This window comes from Malus sylvestris, chromosome 5 (genome assembly GCF_916048215.2).
Source record: "Malus sylvestris chromosome 5, drMalSylv7.2, whole genome shotgun sequence".
Classification (NCBI taxonomy): domain Eukaryota; kingdom Viridiplantae; phylum Streptophyta; class Magnoliopsida; order Rosales; family Rosaceae; genus Malus; species Malus sylvestris.
In genome coordinates, this window is record NC_062264.1 from 3,971,105 (window position 1) to 3,994,955 (window position 23,851).

Consider the following 23,851-nt stretch of genomic DNA (forward strand, 5'->3'; position numbering starts at 1 on the left):
AATCTGGGTGAACCACGTACATCTTGTGTTTGCTGCCCTGTCTCTATCCATTTACATACTTATCCACACTAGTGACCGGAGCAATCTAGCGAAGGTCACAAACTTAACACTTTCTGTTGTACCAAAGTCCTCGCTGATTTTGTGCATCAATATTATGAAATCATTTTTGTTGTGGTTTTGTATGATTCCCTTTGTATATATGAATTACCAAGTTTACTTGATGAGAATGAAATTGCCGTAACTCTTTCCTAAATTATTTTTTAAGTAGTTGATCGTATAAGCTTAATGCTTGGGTGCATTGCTTTCGTTGCATTTGAGTTTACTCCTTTAGTAGTGTATTATGACACAGTTTAATTTCGGATAATTTCATACTGTAAACAAAACGCTTGTGCTTTTCAAATTCCATATAATCTGACTTTTTTGGCTTTGCTCAAGTGAAAATACCTTGGGTGCATTGCTGCATTACAAAGTCTTTACTATTTGATATTGGTCTTGCAATGCCAAAGACCAGATACGATTTGTTATCGCTATCAGCATTTGTGAGAGAACTTTCTATTATATTAATGACTACAATTGTATTTGCATTAGAAAGTGGTAGATTTATAAAATAGATCGCTCATTGTAGATTTGCTTTTCGTGTTATCCATTGAGAGTAAAGTACATGTTACACATCTTTCAAGTGAAAAGTTCTGGAAAGTTGATCCACATTTTCATAGATTGGTACGGACACCAATAGAAAGTGGATGGGCTACGGGAAAGGAAAGAGGCAGATTTTGTGTTTATGGCTTGGGACATAGGCAAGCAGAGAATTGTGGTTAGTTTTAGGTTTGATTTGTTTATGTTCTTTTTTTCTTTTTTATTTAGTTTCTTTAAGTTTTTTGTACACTATGTATTGTATACAGAGTTTCAATAAATGAAACTGAGACTTTTATTTGGGTATGTGTGAAGGAGTTCGCTTTTGATTTCTGAGACATGCTTTGGCTAATCCCTTTCTCGATACAATTGGTACCAAATCCCTATTCAAGTGAGCATGTTTTGCTAGGGTGCAGTATTTGTGAGATGGGGAAATACAATAGTAGGGTTGTTGGCAAACATGTTGGAACTTTCTTACCATCTGAAAGCATATGAATACTTAACTTTTTCATAAGGAGTTGTGGGATCATTGGAAGCAGATTTTTGGTAACATACTGGAATGAGATGGAGTGCATGCGTTTATCAGGTGTTTATAATGCTGTTTGGTGGTTACTTCTTTCACCTGTTTGAAATTTTGTGTTGAGGTTCCTCGCTAGAGTTGAGTGGCAATAGTTCAGTCTTTGTGGGTCATGTGGTCCGACTTATTTTAAGTTAGGTGTGTTGAACAACAAAAATATACAACATAAAAAAAAATAGAATCCATACAAATTGGGTCAGACTACAAGCCAAAACAAAGATGTAAACCAGCCCAAAAAGTTAAGAATGGGCCTTACATACAAAACAAGATCCAGAAATAAACAAATAAAAAAAATAAATATGAATTTCTTCCTACAAAAGGGGAAGAAAAAACGTGCAACACAGAAACCTCCTATCTCTCTGCAAAACGTGAAAAAAAACTGCACAAGTCGTGGGAGAGGTTAAGTAAAAGTGGCAGGAGTTCATGGCCTCCAAATTTCCCCACGTAACAAATCCTAGAGCTTTCCCAGGATGCCTATAAATAGGCATCACCTGCAGCAAGAGGGGGAGACAAAAAAAAAAGGGGAAAACTCTGCAGAAAATAAGAAGCAACTTTTAGAGAAAATACCAAAAGCAACAAGGTGATGCTAGGAAAGAGAGCAAGCTATTCAACCATTTTGTGCTTTTGAATCAAGATCCAAAAGAAGAACATTCATCACCAGGTATGAAGCAAGTTCTTTTAAAATTATTCTTTTTCTCTTGTTTGATGTTATGTTGCAGGAAGAACAAAAAAATTGCGGCAACAAACACAAAAATAAAAAGCTGCAATGAATGAGGAAAGGGAAACAAGCAAGAGCATATAAGACCTTTGCCTCTTTGTTTGGCGTTCTTCACCAATTAAATGGAGTTGGAGACTCTAAATATCCACCGACTCCCCAGCTGCAGCAGAGATAATCTCTAAGAATCCCATGAATTTCTTCGGGATGGCCTAGAGCACCCCGTGAAATTTTAACCAAAGTTTAAATAGTCTACTCCTTCGCCAGATTGTCAAGTGCAATTTCAAAGCTCTAAGCTTAAGTTCCCGAGAAATAAGACAGCAAGGAGTCTACTCCTTTGCCTTTCTTTTATCAATGTGATTAGTGCGTACGCACCTCAAGTAGGGTTGGATACGAGTTCGAAGGAGAAATTTTGGGAAGATCTTGGAGACTTGGTGCAAGGACTTGCTCAGACGGAGAAGTTATTTATAGGAGGAGATTTAAATGGACACGTGGGCAGGGAGACAGGCAACTATGGAGGTTTTCATGGTGGCCATGGTTTTGGGGAGAGAAACGAGGATGGGGAAGCTATCTTGGATTTTGCAATGGCATATGATCTCTTCTTAGCCAACACCTTCTTTAAGAAGAGAGAAGAACATGTGATCACCTACAAGAGTGGGTCGTCAAAAACACAAATAGATTTTCTTCTAATGAGGAAAGGGGATCGTATAACTTGTAAGGATTGCAAAGTTATACCAGGAGAGAGCGTGGCTAATCAACATCGCTTGTTGGTGATGATGTACATATCAAAAGAGTAAGACAAAAGAACAAGACTTGGAAGTGCCCAAGAACTAGATGGTGGAATCTAAAAGAAGAAAAACAAGCCATTTTCAAAGAGAAGGTAATCACCCAATGTGTGTGGGATAGAGAGGGGGAAGCTAGCCAAATGTGGGATTCCATGGCTAGTTGTATCCGAAAAGTAGCAAAAGAGGTATTAGGAGAGTCCAAGGGCTTTGCCCCACACCAAAAGGAATCTTGGTGGTGGAATGAGGAGGTACAAACAAAGGTGAAGGCTAAGAAGGAATGTTGTAAAGCCTTATACAAGGAGAGGACCGATGAAAATGGTGAAAGGTATAGAAAAGCGAAGCAAGAGGCGAAGAAAGCTGTCAGAGAAGCTAAGTTAGCGGCTTACGACGATATGTATAAACGACTAGATACCAAAGAAGGAGAGTTGGATATCTATAAACTAGCTAGAGCAAGGGAAAAGAAGACAAGAGACCTAAACCAAGTGAGGTGCATCAAGGATGAGGATGGAAAGGTTCTTGCTACAGAGAACGCGGTTAAAGACAGATGGAGAGGTTATTTTCATAATCTTTTCAATGAAGGACATGAAAGGAGTGCTTCTTTAGGGGAGTTAAGTAACTCAGAAGAGTGTATAAACTACTCCTTTTATCGTCGAATCCGGAAGGAAGAAGTGGTTGTAGCTTTGAAGAAGATGAAGCATAGAAAAGCAATAGGCCCAGACGATATACCAATCGAAGTGTGGAAAGTTTTGGGAGAGACAGGTATAACATGGCTCATTGACCTTTTCAATAGGATTTTGAAAACGAAGAAGATGCCAAATGAGTGGCGAACGAGCACTTTGGTGCCTATCTACAAGAATAAGGGCGACGTACAAAATTGCATGAACTATAGGGGTATTAAGCTAATGAGTCATACAATGAAGCTCTGGGAGAGAGTCATTGAGCATAGATTGAGGCAAGAGACACGGGTTTCGGACAACCAATTCGGGTTCATGCCAGGGCGCTCAACCATGGAGGCAATCTATCTCTTACGAAGATTGATGGAAAGATATAGAGATGGGAAAAAGGATTTACACATGGTCTTTATAGATTTGGAAAAAGCGTATGATAGGGTCCCAAGAGACATTCTTTGGAGGATTTTAGAGAAGAAAGGAGTACGAGTAGCATATATCCAAGCTATAAAGGATATGTATGAAGGAGCAAAGACTGCCGTAAGAACTCATGAAGGACAAACCGAAAGCTTTCCCATAACTGTAGGATTACATCAAGGCTCATCCTTAAGTCCTTACCTTTTTGCGTTGGTAATGGATGAGTTAACAGGACATATTCAAGATGATATTCCTTGGTGTATGCTTTTCGCAGACGATATAGTGTTGATAGATGAAACTCAGGAAGGGGTAAATGCAAAGCTTAACCTTTGGAGAGAAGTGTTGGAATCTAAAGGTCTTCGCCTAAGCCGATCAAAGACAGAATATATGGAGTGCAAGTTCAGTGCAAATGGAGGCCAAAACGAGTTAGGGGTGAGGATCGGAGATCAAGAAATACCAAAGAGCGACCGTTTTCGTTACCTAGGATCTATCTTGCAAAAGAACGGAGAATTAGATGGAGATCTCAACCATAGAATACAAGCTGGATGGATGAAGTGGAAGAGTGCATCCGGCGTGTTGTGTGACCGCCGTATACCACTGAAGCTCAAGGGAAAATTTTATAGGACGGCAATAAGGCCGGCGATGCTGTATGGCACAGAATGTTGGGCGGTGAAACATCAACACGTACACAAAATGGGTGTAGCGGAGATGAGGATGCTTCGTTGGATGTGTGGGCACACGAGAAAGGATAAGATTAGGAATGAGGATATCCGGGGTAAAGTAGGAGTAGCCGAAATTGAAGGAAAGATGAGAGAAAATCGGTTACGGTGGTTTGGACATGTGCAAAGAAGGCCTACTGACGCTCCGATTAGAAGATGCGACTATGGGACAGAGATTCAGGGCCGAAGGGGTAGAGGAAGACCTAGGAAAACTTTGGAAGAGACTCTAAGAAAAGACTTAGAGTACTTGGATCTAACGAAGGACATGACACAGGATCGAGCACAATGGCGTTCTAAGATTCATATAGCCGATCCCACTCAGTGACTTGGATTTTCCAAGTCTCCAACCAAGAAGTTTTCCTCACTCGGGAAATTAAGGGAACACTACCCCAACCTACATGCTCCGCTTAGAAAGCTTCAACATACAAGCTTCAACAAAAGAAAATTCAAAGAACTTAGCGAAGAAGGCTTTGGTGTATTTAACACAATACGTTGAAATGAAGGAAAGCTTATTTATTGATATCCCCGATAAGCTACAAATATGTACATATACATGAGTCAAAATAAACACACAAGAGGGAGCCTTCACAAAGGTTGCTTAGGAGAAGTCTCAGCAGTCGGTAGAGCCCCAGAAAGAGAAGGCACCGGAGGGGGATCATTTGGAGCCTCAGTACTGGACAGAACCCTAGAAGGAGGAGGCATCAGAGGTTGATCATTTGGAGCTTCATTACGCGGTACAGCCCCAGAAGACGAAGGCAATAAATGCCTTTGGAACAAACCCACAAATCTCTGATGATCAAGTAAAACCTGACCATCAGTTTCCTTCATCTGGTCAAGCTTCCTCTTCATGTTTGTAGCATAGTCATGTGCGAGCCGGTGCAACTGTTTATTCTCATGCTTGAGCCCTCTAATCTCCTGTTTGAGACTCATCACTTCAGCCGCCAATGATTCAACTTGGCGGGTTCGAACAAATAGGCGTTGGGCCATATTAGACACAGAACCTGCACACTGAACACTGAGAGCCAGCGAATCCTTAACAGCTAACTCATCAGACCGTTTGGAAAGTAGTCTGTTATCTTTGGGAGTGAGAAGGTTCCTGGCCACCACCGCAGCGGTCATATCATTCTTCATCACGGAATCCCCAACGGTAAGAGGACCAGTTGGGGAGACGAAGGATGGGCGCCATATGTTGTCTGGAGAAGGCGGGGCTGCCTCTTCAACAAGGTTCAAGTCAAAACGACGGTCGGAGGGGCCAGACATTTTCAAAGGTGTTGAAGAGAGAAGAGGTCGGACAAATCAAGATCTTAGAAGTGCAAGAATGAAGCTTCTGCTGGTGGAGATTCAAGTGTGCTTTGGAACTTAATGCCAGCCCCTATAAAAATCTGCACTCGACGGAGCTTCAGAAATCAAAGAGGCGCTTGCTCAGAAATCGAAGAGGCGTTTGCTTTCTCAAAAGTTGGGCTGCTTAGAGATCACGAGGGTTGATCTCAGAAATCGAAGAGCCGTTTGCTTTCTCAAAAGTTGGGCTGCTCAAAGACCACGAAGGCCGATCTCAGAAATCGAAGAGGCGCTCGCTTTCTCAAAAGCTGGGCTCCCTAGAGACCACGAGGGCCGATCTCAGAAATCGAAGAGGCACCTACTTTTCCAGCCTTGTCAGCACCTGTCACACGCACACTCAGCTTTGCGGAAATTATGGGCATTCTGTCAAAGACTTCTGGGGAAGTAGAAAACACATGAATCTTACTGTTCAATCACCCACTTCCCACACGCAACAATAGCTCATGGGTACCACAAATAACTTTGCCAAAGTTCTTTGCCAAAGTTGAGCACGTGAAGCTTGCAGCTCCCACTACATCGCTCTGACCAAGAAGGGTAAAAGAATAGCAAAGAAACAGCACTAACAAAGTTTAGACCCATAAATTTTGAAGGTCTAGCTACCATATTATTACCCACAAGGGTAAAGGAACAGTACCACTGCTGGATAATTGGAAAGTCCATGTATGTCAACCTCTGTGCTTCGTGGCAAGGTAGACTAGCAAACATGCCCAACCTTTACTCACATTCGAGAAAACACTCCCAATAAGATTGCTTGCTCCAAAATCGAAGAGGCACCGTCCTCCGAATCTAAAGAGCCAGACTCCCAACATGACTACTTTCTTAAAAATCGAAGAGAGGGTAAAGGAACAGTACCATTGCTGGATAATTGGAAAGTCCCTGTGTGTCAACCTCTGTGCTTCGTGGCAAGGTAGACTAGCAAACATGCCCAACCTTTACTCACATTCGAGAAAACACTCCCAACAAGATTGCTTGCTCCAAAATCGAAGAGGCACCGCCCTCCGAATCTCGAGAGCCACTCTCCCAACATGATTACTTTCTCAAAAATCGAAGAGACACTGCTCCCCGAATCTCGAGAGCCAGACCCCCATCATGATTGCTTCTTAAAAATCGGTGAGGCGCCGTTCTCCGAATCAATCGAAGAGGCGCTCGCTTTCTCAAAAGCTGGGCTGCTCAGAGACCACGAGGACCGATCTCAGAAATCGAAGAGGCACCTACTTTTCTAGCCTTGTCAGCACCTGTCACACGCACACTCAGCTTTGCAGAAATTATGGGCATTCTGTCGAAGACTTCTGGTGAAGTAGAAAGCACATGAATCTTACTGTTCAATCACCCACTTCCCACACGCAACAATAACTCATGGGTACCACAGATCACTTTGCCAAAGTTCTCTGCCAAAGTTGAGCACGTGAAGCTTGCAGCTCCCACTACATCGCTCTGACCAAGAAAGGTAAAAGAATAGCAAAGAAACAGCACTAACAAAGTTTAGACACATAAATTTTGAAGGTCTAGCTACCATATTATTACCCACAAGGGTAAAGGAACAGTACCACTGTTGGATAATTGGAAAGTCCCTGTGTGTCAACCTCTGTGCTTCGTGGCAAGGTAGACTAGCAAACATGCCCAACCTTTACTCACATTCGAGAAAACAGTCCCAACAAGATTGCTTGCTCCAAAATCGAAGAGGCACCGTCCTCCGAATCTCGAGAGCCAGACTCCCAACATGACTACTTTCTCAAAATCGAAGAGAGGGTAAAGGAACAGTACCATTGCTGGATAATTGGAAAGTCCCTGTGTGTCAACCTTTGTGCTTCGTGGCAAGGTAGACTAGCAAACATGTCCAACCTTTACTCACATTCGAGACAACACTCCCAACAAGATTGCTTGCTCCAAAATCGAAGAGGCACCGCCCTCCGAATCTCGAGAACCAGACTCCCAACATGATTACTTCCTAAAAAATCGAAGAGACACTGCTCTCCGAATCTCGAGAGTCAGACCCCCAGCATGATTGCTTTCTCAAAAATCGAAGAGGCATCGTTCTCCGAATCTCGAGAGCCAGATACCACAGACCACTTTTTTAAAGTGCTCTGACAGAGTTACAACATGTGAAACTGGCAGCTCCCACTACCGTGTTATGACCAAGCAGGGTAAAGGAATAGCATTACTACTTGTTGTTAGGGAGACCCCTATATATGTCGACCTCCATCCCCAACGGACAGGCAGACCTGCAAAAATGCTCAACCCTTCATCATATCTGAGAAGGCACTCCCAACAAAGCCTTTCGAAATATTCAGCTTTCTTTCCCCCCGATAATACCTCTGCAAACAAGCTATACTAGAGCAAGAATATCTCATATCATCAGGGTTAAAAGCAAGAGTATCCCATATCATGCTTTTTCCCTGTTTTTTCTTTTGGCCTTGTTTTTACCTGCAAGACAAGGAGAAAGAGAGCAATCAGTCAGCACTTGGAATCAAGCTTCCAGCCAGGAACTGACTGCCTGGAACCCCTTACCTGATTACTTACCTGGCATTGCTCTCGAGTACTCATCTTCAACATCTTATGTTTCCAGGGAAGATTCCGCATCTGCTTGAGGAACAGATAGGGCAAGTGCGAAGGATACAAGGAAGCATGTGGAGACAAGCGTAACAGCACACGTGCCGATACATCTATTACTCTGTCAAAAGCAAAAGTATCCCATATCAGAAGGGTGAAACGTACTCTAGATTTGATGGACTTGTTTTGACCCTCAAATTCTTCAGTCGGCCTTATACTCTGGAGGAAACCAGAAAACCCTCCAGCTCAGTTCAAGAATAAGCCTGTGGAAAGTTACTTCTTCAAAAGCAAAAGTATCTCATATCATCTCTTCTCATTTTTCTTCTCTTTATCCTTCATGCTGCTGCAAGATGGGGAGAAGGTGAACAATCAGTCGGAGCTCTGATTGCTTACCTTGTATGTCACCTCTTTCAGCAGACCCCCTAGCTCGGCGACTTGGGGGACTCCTACTACATGGTTTGTATCGCGCTTGACCAAGCCTGAAACTACAAGTAAGCTTCAAGTGAAATTGATACATTACCTTGTGCATCTCCACCAGTTAAAGATACCACCCCTGGATGGAGGAAGAGTACTTCCAGAGAAGATGCCACATCTACCTATGAGACAGATAAGGCAAGTCAAGACGACATCACACTCCGATACTTAGAAGTTTCGTGATTACGAGATCATTCTCCCACAATATTTCCTAATGTCATTTGTACTAAATCATTCACTCGTACTCACTAAAAGAGAGCTTGAACCTATGTACTTGTGTAAACCCTTCACAATTAATGAGAACTCTTCTATTCCGTGGACGTAGCCAATCTGGGTGAACCACGTACATCTTGTGTTTGCTTTCCTATCTCTATCCATTTATATACTTATCCACACTAATGACCGGAGCAATCTAGCGAAGATCACAAAAAGCGACCGTTTTCGTTACCTAGGATCTATCTTGCAAGAGAACGAAGAATTAGATGGAGATCTCAACCATAGAATACGAGCTGGATGGAAAGAGTGCATCCGGCGTGTTGTGTGACCGTCGTAGGCCACTGAAGCTCAAGGGAAAATTTTATAGGACGGCAATAAGGCCAGCGATGGTGTATGGCAGAGAATGTTGGGTGGTGTAGCGGAGATGAGGATGCTTCGTGGGATGTGTGGGCACACGAGAAAGGATAAGATTGGGAATGAGGATATCCGAGGTAAAGTAGGAGTAGCCGAAATTGTAGGAAAGATGAGAGAAAATTGGCTCTGGTTATTTGGACATGTGCAAAGAAGGCCGACTGACGCTCCGGTTCGAAGATGTGACTACGGGACAGAGGTTCAGGGCCGAAGGGGTAGAGGAAGACCTAGGAAAACTTTGGAAGAGACTCTAAGAAAAGACTTAGAGTACTTGGATCTAACGGAGGACATGACACAAAACCGAGCGCAATGGCGTTCTAGGATTCATATAGCCGACCCCACTTAGTGGGAAAAGGCTTTGTTGTTGTTGTTGTTGTTGTGGTGTTTTTGTTTTTGCTACCCACGGGTACAAAACATGGAGGATGGCTTTGGCTAAAAACTCTACTAAAACCATTGGGGATAAAGAGTCCAAGGAAAAGGAAAAGTCGGAAAAGAGGATGTCTCCCTTTATATTTATAAAGCTCCAGCAAAGTTGATGATGTTTGTTCAAGTGTTTCCAAGGTGGACCAAAGTTAAAGCATGGGACTTCACCAAAAGAAAAAGCATGGGACAAGTGGCTGTTGTGTTTGGAAAAATGGTGCAGCTATATTTAGGGAAGCATGCCATGTAAAACACTCCGAACACCAAACTATATTTTCTCATGGGTACTGACATTAGCTATACTCAAAGGTAGCTGTCATGTTTGAAAAAAGGAGCAGCTAGGTTGGAAGAAACATGTCGTGTAAAACACTTCAAATATCAAACTATATTTACTCATGGATACTGAGGAAAAAATGTTATGGATGACTAATGTTGATAAGAAAGAAAAGTAAGCAGACTACCATGAGCATGGCTATTTTAAAACCACTCACATGACATTCAAATGGAAAAGCATCGAAGGCAACACACAAATAGAAAAAAAAAAAAAAAGAAATGGGTGCGTTACTACAAATTTCAGGGGGGGTAATTCCCACCTTTGGAGCCATGAATCAACAATTGTCTTAATCAAACTCGGTACTGCAAATAGTGTGTCCAACAACCAAGCCTGCGACGACTGAACAAAAAAATTTATCACGGTTCAGAGCAGCTTCAACCCACACCAAATCAAGTACAGAAAATAGAAAACAAAAAAAAATGGAATGACCTGCTGGTTATTTTCTCCTTTTCGCTCTGAATTTTCAATACACAAGAGAAGCATAAGCAAGATGGTACAACAAAAAGAAAAGAAAGCCCGTGGCCTGTATAAATAGGTCTCTATGGTTTAAAGGGAAAAGAAGATAAATTAGAACAAATCAAAAGAGTTTGAATTCCGCCAACCTTACCCATTCTTACTCTGAAATCCACGGATACCCAATCCAAATAGAAGTTTGAAATGCAACAAAGTCCACGGAAGTCCAAATATAGCGGAATAGTCGCTTGCTTCTAGAGGAAAACCACCAGATTTCAAAGCCAAGGGAAAGAGGATCGTTGAAGCCATCTTACTGGGGGGATGAGGATGCTAAATCCTCAAAATCATCAAGGAGAGGCACGGCAGGCATAGAAAATCAAAGCATAAAAAAAAAAAAGGATAAAAGCAAGGGACCTAAACCTTAAAAAGGCATGCCAAGGGAAAGAGGATCGTTGAAGCCATCTTACTGGGGGATGAGGATGCTAAATCCTCAAAATTATCAAGGAGAGGCACAGCAGGCACAGAAAATCAAAGCATAAAAAAAAGAAGAGAAGGATAAAAGCAGGGGAACTAAATCCTAAAAAGGCATTTATAAAAAATGGTACTTTACCGCTTGCTTTTATTAAATAAAGCAAAGACTTGCTTTGCTACTATACTGCCCAGTTTGTGTCAGGCATGAGCACAAGATAGAATGAGTTTCAAGACAAAGTAAATGAAGGCAAATACAAGAAAGAAAGGTTGCTCATCACGTGGGAAGTATGGTCTCACCCTAAATGCACTAAGCTTTGATTATTAAAGGAAAAGACGTGGGTCATACTTGGTAAAAATCATCAATTCGTTTTGCCAGTCATCATCTTTTGGGCACCTTTCTTTTGCCAAAATCTGAACACAAAACCAAATCAAATATTTAACGAACTATGCCGGTTTGATTCTATTAAAGATACATAGGCAATCTAATATCAAGTTTTAGACGCAACCGTGAAACCGAAACGAATCTTTGGTTTATATAAACTAAATTCACTCCTACCATCAAATACCAAAATGGCACGAAGCCGAAGAAAAGTTTCAAAGGGCACGAAGCTGTATCAAAGTCTCAAATGGCACGAAGCCATATCAAATTTTCAAATGCTCCTCGCCCGCATGAGCTAAAACTGCACAAGGCATCAAATCCAAATAAGTACCAAATTCGTGAACTACGAGTGACTTGATCCTTCAAGAGGGTACGTAGGCAATCTAGGATTCGACCTAGATGCAGTCACAAAATCAAACAAACACCAAAGTCCTCAAATTACATTTTATTCAAATTAGAATCAAAGGATATTCCTTTCCCAAAAGAAGGGTTGTAATTAATAGGCGCATAGCCTAGAATGGGTCGAACTCGAATTAATAAAACCCTCTTCGGAAAATTGAACGATGGTGAAATTGTGTCGAGTGAATTATTTGTTTACATATTATGTACAATTTTTGCTCAACAAGGTGCTCACAGCTCAAAAGTCTAATAGTTCAAAATTTTGAATCTGCAGCTTTATTCAATGGATGGTGTGGAAATAGTGATGATGCGTACAACATGTTGGTTCAGGTGATGCAGATGATGGCATTTCTGACTTGTATATTCAAGTAAGATGTCTCTCTCAGATTGAGGCGGAGTGCTATATTAAAGATGCAGAAGACGAAGACTTGTCTTGGTAGAACTTCAATCAAGGTAAAGACTGTCGGGTTTTCTCGCAAATTCTAGTTTTCAGATTTGAGTAGATTGGGATTATTGAGTTAGTATTTGGTATTTCATATTTGCTGTATGGTCTTTTCTAGATGTGAGATAAGTCTTTCTTTGTCACGAAATGAATGAGTCTTGAGATTTCACAAGTGTTTATGGGGTCAGTCAATGATTACAGTTATAAAAAGTGTGAGATTTTCAGAGGTTTATAAAGTCATGAGACGATATTTTTTATATTAGATCGCCTTTGGCCAGTAATTAACCTTAGATTGTTTTGGATTATCAGTTAGGTATTGAATTGGGTGTCTATGGTTTTCCTTGTTGAAGCAGATACTCAGTTGATGGTAAGTTTTACTTGTAGATGATGCAGATGATGGCTTTTTCCACTTGTATATTTAAGATCTCTCCCAGATTGAGGCAGAGTGCTATATTAAAGACACAGAAGACGGAGACTTGTCTTGGTAGAACTTCAATCAAGGCAAAGACTGTCGGGTTTTCTATTAAATTCTAGTTTTCCGATTTGAGTTGATTGAGATTAATTGAGTTTGTCTTAAGGTATTTCATATTTGTTGTATGGTCTTTTTATAGATGTGAAAGAAAAGCCTATCTTTTTCGTGAAATGAATGAGTCTTGAGATCTCACAAGTGTTTACGGTGTAAGTCCATGATTACAGTTACGATATTTTCCTAATAGCTTGACTCTGCCCAGTAATTAACCTAAGATTGTTGTCGATTATCAGTTCGCCATTGAATTGGGTGTCTTAAGGTTTTCCATGTTGTAGTAGATACTCAGTTGCATGGTTCCCTTAGTACCGCCTGTAGCAGAAGAACTGATTCCCAACCCAAATCGAAGCTTCCCAAAATGAGCGTAACTTTCGTTCTTTTAATTTCATAGATCAAGTTGACTACTTTCACAATGTGGGAAGAAGCCCCCACTACAAATCGAACCGACCAAATGATGGTTTCCCCAAATGTGATTGATTTGAAGTTGTATGGTCTGATGCCCTTGATTGTGAATTATCTTGTAGTTGCCAAGATTGAAGGAGATAATTTGATTACAAACTGTTCCGAACATGTTACAGCACAAATGTGGTAGCCACTGTTACCACGTCATCGCTTAAAAGACTAACTTAGTATTGTATGGAATTGAAATGAAATAATAACTAAATGTATATGATTGAAATGTTTTAGAATAAATTGTAGCAATAGTCTCTTAACTTTAACCTAATTGAAGTAATGATCCATCAACTGAAAATCCGTGACCAGTGGTCCTTTAACTCATCGTAATGTGCAACTATAATCCTTTTTGTCAAATTCGTTATACCTTGCGTCAAAAGAAGTCATGTGTCACGCATGTGAGGTTAAATTAAGGGCAAATATGAAAAACCAAATGAGAAAAATTGTAGGAATTGTCCTTCAACTTTAATCCAATTGGAGAAATGGTCCTCCAACTTTTACCTAATTGTATCAATGGTTCTTCCAGCATGACTCATCTTGATGGAATTCTGACGAAATTGACAAAAAAGACTATAACTAACGTTTTGATGAGTTAAGAGATCAATGATCATGAATTTTTAGTTGATAAACTATTACTCTAATTAGTTTAAAGCTGAGAGTATATTGCTACAATTTTCTCAATATTTTAAAAATATTGTATACGATTATAATTTCACCCTAAGGGATAATGCAATATACCCATAAACTATAGAAGAAAAATTAATTGGCAGCACAGGAATCTGTCCAATCTGACTAAGAAATGTGAAAAAAAAAAAGGAAAGAAAAAGCCTACTTCTGTCCTATTTCAATTGCACCTAACCCTCCAAAACCACTCATAAATTAAAGAAGAAAAAATAATTGGCAGCATGTGCTTTGATGCGTTGAATCAGGTCCAATCTGAGTTCTTCTATTTTTTGTGTGATAAATGTGTAATCTGGATCCGGTGTATCAGTGTTTAACCGTGAAGCACATCCCACCGTCCAATTAACCTCGAGCAAAAACAACAAATGTCTTCCTTTGTCATTGGATTCCACAAACAGAAGCTGGATCGTCCGCTGTGAACGGGGTTGTTCTTGATAAACCATAAGTTGGTTGTTTGTTATGACTCTTCCACTACAGATGCTGCTGCTAAGAGTTGGGAATATACTCTTGTATTATCTCTTATATTTCAGGATTTATATAGACTAGTTAGTTATAATCAGTTTGACTTGTAACTCTTTGATGTAATTCATTCCTATAAATACAAACACACAACCTCTCTTAGATTTAACTGAGTTGAGCATCAACAACTGTTTAAGCCTTTTATAATCTTATGTGTGATTATTTCTCCTTTATGGTATCACAAAGCTAAGAAAGTCTCACGACAACCCTAGCAATTTTTTTTTTTTTCGACATGGCCTCTTCTGCATTTTCCTCCTCCGACTCCTCTTCTGCCCTACCCACTTCTGTTATCCCTAATGTCTTCATTTTTTTTACAATCAAGCTTGATCGTACCAACTACCTTCTTTGGCATGCGCAAATGCTCCCCCTGCTTCGTAGCAGGAACCTCGTCTCCTTCGTTGATGGCACTAGTTAGTGTCCTTCGGCTTTTCTCAAAGATACTGACGGCAATCTCACCACTGCTGTCAACCCCGCTTTCGAACTTTGGATGCAGCAGGATGCCATGGTTATATCATGGATCAACAGTTCCGTTCACCCCACTGTTTTGGCCACTCTTATTGGCAAAACTAGTTTTCACTCCGCTTAGACTTCTCTCCGTGAGCGTTATGCTTTCACATCAACTGGTCGTCTTTTGCAACTCCGGAGTGATCTGATGAACACGCATCGTGGTGATTCATCCATTGCTGATTTTTTGGACCGTGTGAACTCTCTCACTGACACTCCTCTGTCGGGGTCTCCTGTTTCAGACTCGGACTTGGTAGCCATTGTTCTCAACAACGTTGGTCCTGCGTATGAAAGCATCGTCTCGTCTGCTCAAGCTCGAGAGGATGCCATCTCCTATGGTGCTTTGGAGGCCTTGCTTCTCGGTGCCGAACGTCGTCAAAAGATAAGTCAGGTGGTCCATCTTGATGCTGCCCCTACTGCCCTCGTTGCTGACCGTGGAAGGCGCGGTTTTCAGGCCGGTGCTGGTCGTGGTCGTGGTCGTGGTTTTTAGGCTGCTGTAGGTCGTGGCAGCCGTGGTCCTTTTCAAGGTGGTCGTGGCGTGATTCGACAGCCAGGAGCTCGTGCTCCTAATGATGGTGTCCTTGGTGTTGGCCCTCAGCAAGGTCATGGCTTTAATCCCAATGGTCATGTTCAGTGTCAAATCTGCCACAAACCTGGTCACTATGCTATCAATTGCTACAATCGTATGAACATGGCATACGAAGGTCATGTTCCTACGCCCAACCTTCAGGCCTTTGCTGCTGCTGCTCATGCTCCTGACCATCTCCCCGTGGCTCCTCCTCAAGTTCAAAATTGGCTCTTTGATTCTGGAGCTAATGCTCATATTACGAATGATCTGACACAAGTGGTTGATCCTTGAGAGTACAATGGAAATCACCATGTGAATGGTGTAGTTGGCGGTACAAGTTTGCACATCTCTAAAGTTGGTCACTCACATATTCGCACTCCCTCCCATACCTTTAATCTTTCCAACACCTTATATTGTCCCAATGCTTCTACCAATATTATTTCTATCAATCGTTTTACTATGGATAACCACTGCTCCCTAACCTTATATCCCCATTCTTATCGTGTTCAGGACTTAACAACAGGGAATACCCTTTTGCAAGGCCGGAGTAAGAACGGCTTCTATCCTTTTTCCAGTCTTTCATCAAACAATAAACATGGCGTTTTTGCATTTTATGGTGGTCGCATTTCTAATGTCGTGTGGCACTCTAGATTAGGGCATCCCTCTTCTTCTATTTTAAAGTTTTTAGTTGCTAGAAATAAATTGCCAATTCATGGCCATGTGACTTCTGCTCTATGTCATTCTTGTCCTCTAGGAAAAAGTCACAAGCTTCCCTTCCCGCTTTCAAGTTCAAATTCCAAATTTCCTTTAGATTTAATTCATTCGGATGTATGGACTTCCCCGTCTTACTCGATTGATGGATTTAAATATTATGTGATTTTTATTGATGATTATTCGCGCTACTCTTGGATATATCCTTTAAAACTAAAATCCGATGTGTTTAATACTTTTGTCACTTTTAAGAAACTCGTTGAAAATATGTTTAGTAGACAAATCAAATCTTTGCAAACCGATGGTGGTGGCGAATATATGAATCATGCTTTTAAAACCTATTTATCCTCTCATGGCATTCATCATCGTTTTACATGTCCTTATCACCCTGAACAAAATGGCCTTGCTGAACGTAAACATCGACATATGGTTGAAACTGGCCTTACTCTTCTTGCTCATGCATCCATACCTGTCACGTTTTGGGTAGAAGCCTTTCACACTACCAATTATTTGATTAATCGCTTGCCTACCAAAGTTTTACATAATGAATCTCCCTTTCAAAAATTATTCTCCACTCCTCCTCAATATGAATTTTTAAAGGTTTTTGGATGTGCATGCTTCCCATATCTTCGCCCATATACTCAAACCAAACTTCAATTTCGGTCTAAAAAGTGTTTTTTTCTTGGATATTCTTTAAATTAGCTGGGCTATCGTTGTTTTGATCCATCCACGGGCAAAATTTTTATGTCTCGCCATGTTATTTTTGATGAAAAATGCTTTCCCTATAAGGATATGGTTGTTCCTCCCATTCTGCATGCTCCATCCCCTAACATGATCAACATTGACCATGTCCTGCCACCTACAGTCTCAAATCCCACCAACTCTCACTGTCTCAATCCTATTACCTTGCCAACTAATTCTATCCTGCCACCTACAAACCCACTCGCCCACACTTCCCACCGTGTCAACCCTATAAACTTGCCACCTAATCCTACCCCACCTCTACCTTTATCTACTCCCACTCCACCGCTTGCCAACCCTACTATCCCTATCATACCAACCACTCTTCCTCCAGACTCCACTATTTCCCATACCTCTAACCCTTCCCCATCCTTACCTTCCCCTGCGAATATTGGGATCACGAGCACTGTGCCATTGACACCTTATCTACCATCTCACTCCATGCTTACCCGAGCCAAAGATGGCATTCGTAAACCTAATCCCCACTATGCTTTAATTGCTGTCACTAATACTTTGGTTGAACCTTCCAGTATTACATAGGCTAACAAATGTCCACGGTGGCGTCAAACCATGGTTGAGGAGTTCACAGCTCTCCAACGCACTGGCACTTGGACTCTTGTGCCGCTTCAACCACATCTTAATGTTCTTCCCAATAAATGGGTTTACAGAATCAAACGCAAATCCGATGGCTTCATCGAACTCTTTAAAGCCCATCTTGTTACTAATGGCTTTCATCAGCAGGAAGGCATTGACTACGCTGAAACATTTAGTCTTGTGGTTACTCACGCCACCATCCGATTAATTCTTTCTGTTGCACTTCATTACAATTGGTCTATCCAACAGTTGGACGTTCAGAAGGCCTTCTTACATGGTTCCCTCTCTGAAGATGTCTATATGCGACAACCCCAGGGCTTTGTTGATCCTCAGTTTCCAACTCATGTCTGCAAATTGCAACGTTCGCTTTACGGACTCAAACAAGCCCCCAAGCGTGGTTTTAGTGCTTCTCCAATCATCTCGAGGCACTCAGGTTCATTGCTTCCCAAGCTGACTCATCCTTATTTACTTACTTTGATGGCACCACCATTATTTATCTCTTGATTTACGTTGATGACATTTTGGTCACTGGAAATAGTAGTTCGCAGATTGCCCGACTCATTGCTCAACTTGGCTTACTTTTCTCTATGAAAGATCTTGGGCCCTTACATTATTTTCTAGGAATGGAGGTTACTCGTACCACATCTGGATTTCATTTGTCTCAGGCCAAATATATCTGGGACCTTCTTCAACGAACACACATGGCCGACTGCAAGCCCATCCAAACGCCATCATCTCCTGGCCGTCGTTTGCTTCTTCACGAAGGAGATCCTCTTTCTGATGCTACTGAATACCGTAGTGTCATGGGTGCCCTTCAGTATTTGCTCTTTACTCGTCCCGACATTGCCTTCTCTGTCAATCAAGTATGTCAGTTCATGCACTCTCCCACAACGGTACACTGGGCTACTGTCAAACGCATTTTACGTTATCTTAAGGGCACTCATGATCATGGCTTGCTCTATCGTCCAAGTTCCCTATCCATCACAGCTTATGCGGATGCGGACTATGCCGGTGATCCTAATGATCGTCGTTCCACATGCGGTTATTGTATTTTTCTTGGATCTAATTTAATTTCCTGGAGCTCTAAGAAACAACGTGGCGTTTCTCGCTCAAGCACTTAAGCTGAGTATCGTCAACTCGCTTATACTGCTGCTACTTTTTTTTTGGTTTCGCAATTTATTTCATGATCTTCATCTTTATCTTACACCCCCTCAGTTATGGTGTGATAATATAAGTGCTCTTGCCGTTGCTTCGAACCCTGTATATCAAGCACAAATGCGACATGTTGAAGTTGATTATCATTATGTTCGTGAGAAGGTTACTCGGAAGGAAATTATTGTGGGTTATGTTGCATCTCCGGATCAGGTAGCCAATTTTCTGACCAAAGGCTTGTCTTCCACTCAGTTTCAATTTCTTATTTCCAAGCTTCCCGTTCTTGGTTGCCCGCTCAGCTTGCAGGGGCGTGATAAACCATAAGTTGGTTGTTTGCTGTGACTCTTCCACTACAGATGCTGCTGCTAAGAGTTGGGAATATACTCTTGTATTATCTCTTATATTTCGAGATTTATATAGACTAGTTAGTTGTAATCAGTTTGACTTGTAACTCTTTGATGTAATTCATTCCTATAAATACAAACACACAACCTCTGTCAGATTTAACTGAGTTGAGCATCAACAACTGTTTAAGCCTTTTATAATCTAATGTGTGATTATTTCTCCTTTGGTTCTTTCTGGAGATTATATTAGGGTTTGTCAATTCGAAATCGAATTTCCGCCAGACTCATAATCTCCGGTCAGTTCCGATGCTGGCGAAAGGAAGAAAAGTTTCAGGGCGGGGAGAGGCCGTGGCGGCGAACTACGCGTTCGGGCCGCTCGAAGATGACGTCATCGCCAAAGCTTTCCTCCAGGAGCTCAACACGTTCGAGATTCCGCACCTCAAGAGCAAGGCCCTCGTGGATGCGAATCTCCGGGAGAAGCACAACTTTGACGAGCTGAGGGAGGAGATTAATCGGCAGATTGTGCAGGCGAAGATTGACATTGAGATGCTGAAGAAGCAGCTCCAGGAGAGTAGATCGAAAGACGGCATAAGGAGGAGTGTGAGTCGATCAGGAAATTGATTGCTACGCAGCCGCCGCAGTCTGAGACGCTCAAGATCATATCAAGTTTGGAGAAGGAGATTGCGGCATTGGATGTGGAGAACACCGCAAGTTCGCGGACGCTGGAGCTGAGGAAGAAGCAGTTTGCTCTGCTTCTGCACGTGGTATGTGAGCTATATTGAATTCCCGATATGTTTTGTGCATTAAGCAGTAGAATTTGAACGCTTTAAGAAAGTGGGGTAATTTCCGGGTGTATTTTATGTTGTTGCAGGTGGATGAGTTGCAGAATACCATAGAGGAAGAACAGAGGAGTTTAATTGAGGAGAAAGAACAGAAAACAGCTGGGGGCTCAGAACCCATGCATGTTGATTAGAATACAATGCATCTCTCGACTCTCCGTTTCCAAGTTGTAAGATTGCGTGTTTCGGAAAAGCGCTTCTAATTATGTATTGATGTCTCTTGATTTTCAGAAATGGGCACGCAAGAGAGTATCGGTGTATTGCTCCGTAGTTGCAGGATGCTAGCAATTTTATGAAATTCTTATTATTGTGCATTTGAATGATTCTCTTTGCATATATGAATTACCAAGTTTAGTTGATGAGAAGGAAATTGCCGTAACTCTTTCCTAAATTATTTTTTTAAGTAGTTGATCATGTAAACCTAATGCTTGGATGCATTGCTTTCATTGCATTTGGGTTTACTCCTTTAGTAGTGTAATGTTATACAGTTTAATTTCGGAGAATTTCATACTGTAGATGAAATGCTTGTGCTTTTCAAATTCCTTATAATCTGACTTTTTTGGCTTTGCTTAAGTGAAAGTACCTTGGGTGCACCATTGCTGCATTACAAAGTCTTTACTATTTGATATTGGTCTTGCAATGCCAAAGAACAAATGTGATTTGTTTTCACATATGCTATCAGCATTTGTAAGACAACTTTCTAATATATTAATGACTGTAGTTGTATTTGTATTTCATTTAGAAAGCGATGGATTTAACTACTGATCTTCCAGAACAGGGTAGTGGGCAGACTAGATGTTTTATTAATTAATAGATCACTCATTGTAGATTTGCTTTTCGTTTTCTCTATTGAGAGAGTAGAGTACATGTTACACATATCTTTCAAGTGAAAAGTTTCTGGAAAGTTATTGCATTCAACGCCACATTTTTCATAGATTTGTAATTTTGTATAGACGCTAACAGAAAGTGGATGGGCTACTGGAAGGGAAAGAGGCAGATTTTGTGTTATGGCTTGGGACATAGGCAAGCTGAGAATTGCAGTTAGTTTTGGGTTTAGATTTGTTTATGTTCTTGTACTTTTTTTATGTTTAATTTCCTGGTTTTTGTACAGTATGTATACAGAGTTCCAACAAATGATATTGAGACTTCTTTTTGGTATGCATGAAGGAGTTTGCTTTTGATTTTCAAGACATGCTTCTGCTCATCCCTTTCTCGATACAATTGGTACCAAAGCCCTATTCAAGTGGGCATGTTTTGCTAGAGTCTAGTATTTGTGAGATGGGGAAATACAATAGTAGGGTTGTAGGTGAATATGTTGGAGCTTTCTTACCATCCGCAAGCATATGAATACGAACTTGATCATAAGGAGTTGTGGGATTATTGGAAGAAGATTTTTGGTAACATACTGGAATGAGATGGAAAGCATGCATGCGTTTGTCTGGCGTTTATAATAGTGTTTGGTGGTTACTCCTTTTGACTGTTTGAAGTTTTGTATTGAGGTTCCTCACCAGAGTTGACTAGCTATGGTTCACACTCTTTGTGGGTCATGTGGTCCGACTAATTTTTACCTAGGTGCTCAAAAATCAAAAGGCTATTAGTTCAAAATTTTGAATCTGCAGATTTAATACTGATGATATTTTGTATGGTGCGTACAACATGTTGGTTCAGGTGATGCAGATGATGACTTTTTCCACTTGTATATTGAAGATCTCTCTCAGATTGAGGCAGAGTGCTATATTAAGGACACAGAAGAGGGAGACTTGTCTTGGTAGAACTTCAATCAAGGTAAAGACTGTCCGGTTTTCTCTTAAATTCTAGTTTTCCGAATTGAGTTGATTGAGATTAATTGAGTTTGTCTTAGGTATTTCATATTTGTTGTATGGTCTTTGTCTAGATGTGAAAGAAAAGTCATATCTTTTTCATGAAATGAATGAGTCTTGAGATCGCACAAGTGTTTACGGTGTAAGTCTATGATTACAGTTACGATATTTTCCTAATAGCTCAACTCTGCCCAGTAATTAACCTAGGATTGTTTACGATTATCAGTTCGCCATTGAATTGGGTGTCTTAAGGTTTTCCATGTTGTAGCAGATACTCAGTTGCATAGTTCGCTTAGTACCACCTGTAGCAGATCAACTGATGCCCAACCCAAATCAAAGCTTCCCAAAATGAGCGAAACTTTCGTTCATTTAATTTCATAGATCGAGTTGACTACTTTCACAATGTGGGAAGAAGCCCCCACTACAATTCGAACTGACCAAATGATGGTTTCCCCAAATGTGATTGATTTGAGAAGTTGTATGCTCGGATGCCTTTGATTGTGAATTATCTTGTAGTTGCCAAGATTGAAGGAGATAGTTTGGTTGACCAAACTGTTCCACACATGTAACACCAATCTCAGCTTGAACCAAACAGATGAGGGTTATCCAAAAAAAAAAAAAAAAAAATAGATGAGGGACCAAAATGAGGGGCCTCGGTAGAACCAATCGAAACCCGTAACTTGAGACACATGGAAAGGAAGCCTCACGACGATGATGACGCAGATATCGCTTTGAGCTTCAACGTCTGGCTTTCATCTGTTATCAAAATAGATCTTGTTTGTCAAACCATTCCCTACAATTAGTCGTAGTCCAAGCCAAATCGATCTTGGGTATCAAACGTGCCCATAAAGTACAATCGAGATCCCAAACCTTCTATCCATCCTGGTCATTCAACATTGATTCTAGGAATTGAAAATTAATATGCATCTCCATGTCTGGTTCGATGCCATTAGTTCCTAGGCATGCCTTGAAAGGGGCATGAATTTCAATTTGGAAAGCTTGCCAATATTTGTAGTGCGTGTGCCATTCAAATTGTTAGGTAGACGTCAAGGATTGCTAGGTAAGTGAATTTGACAACATTGTGAATTTAGTTGAAAGGACTGTAGAGTTAATTAAGGAGCCCCTAAAAATTTTCTACTCCAACCATACTCTTTAATTCAGGAAGTTCGTTTGCGAGGTTATTGTAGGCAACACAAAAAACCTGCACTTTGAACATTTCCCTAGTCCACGTGAAACTTTTCCGTTGAATTTATAGAAGGAAAAATTTATCTAGATTTAAGAATTGGACCAGCAGCTCACTATTAATTACAAATGTAGTGTCTAAACCGAAAATTTGGGGAACATTGTTTGACAGTTTGTAATCCTATTTCGGATTGGAGTTGAAGTACCGCGGCTTCTAGTATGATCTGGTGGCGCAGCCCAAGTCTACAATGCCAAATGTATTTGAAGAAGCTGCTCCTGGGAAAGCAATCAGTTGTTTGATGTCAAGCTTCTCAGCAATTGCCTCTTTCATTATCTCTTGACTACCCTCTTGCAAAATGAACATATATACATATATCCCATCAATAATTACAGTCTACACTCATCTTATTTGCTAGTGGGAATATGATAATGGATATCATGATCACTTTTCACAAATCTTGTTTAATTCCATGCTACTAGCACTACACGGTTGGTGGCAATTTTTTTCACGTGTTTGTGGAAGGTCTCAAATTCAATTCTAAGATATGGTAAGTTCGGTACCTAATTATACATGGCCTATTGCGTATCTCAACTCAAATCTTCATCCCCAATATTATTGCATTAAAGTTATTGTTTATTTTCATGTCTCACTCATGGTCACCTCCTGTCACAATGTTAACAGCTAATAAGTTCACTTGGTGGGCAGCATTAGCATATACGTGAAAGATAATACCAGGAAAACCAAAATTTTAAATTAAATTTGCAAACTAAATAATGGGTCATCAATAAGAAATAAGCACATTAATCAACAATTAA

The 23,851-nt window shown here is 40.8% G+C and overlaps 1 protein-coding gene, 1 long non-coding RNA gene and 1 pseudogene across 2 annotated transcripts; 2 read left to right on the forward strand and 1 right to left on the reverse strand.

Annotated features, from left to right (window-relative positions):
* Nucleotides 1–1,353: 1,353 nt before the first annotated feature.
* Nucleotides 1,354–11,451, reverse strand: LOC126624239 (uncharacterized). Its single transcript, XM_050293267.1, has 4 exons — nucleotides 10,865–11,451; nucleotides 10,687–10,780; nucleotides 10,517–10,596; nucleotides 1,354–1,741 (listed from the first exon to the last, which is right to left on the reverse strand). Exons 1-4 carry the CDS (start codon nucleotides 11,017–11,019, stop codon nucleotides 1,522–1,524), a joined length of 549 nt encoding a protein of 182 aa, XP_050149224.1. The 5' UTR covers nucleotides 11,020–11,451; the 3' UTR covers nucleotides 1,354–1,521.
* Nucleotides 11,452–12,233: 782 nt separating this feature from the next.
* Nucleotides 12,234–13,044, forward strand: LOC126624244 (uncharacterized). The gene is made up of 2 exons (XR_007624026.1): nucleotides 12,234–12,412; nucleotides 12,755–13,044. It is a non-coding gene; the product is annotated as an uncharacterized LOC126624244 (long non-coding RNA).
* Nucleotides 13,045–19,347: 6,303 nt separating this feature from the next.
* On the forward strand, nucleotides 19,348–20,555 carry LOC126624238 (THO complex subunit 7A-like; annotated as a pseudogene).
* Nucleotides 20,556–23,851: the final 3,296 nt, after the last annotated feature.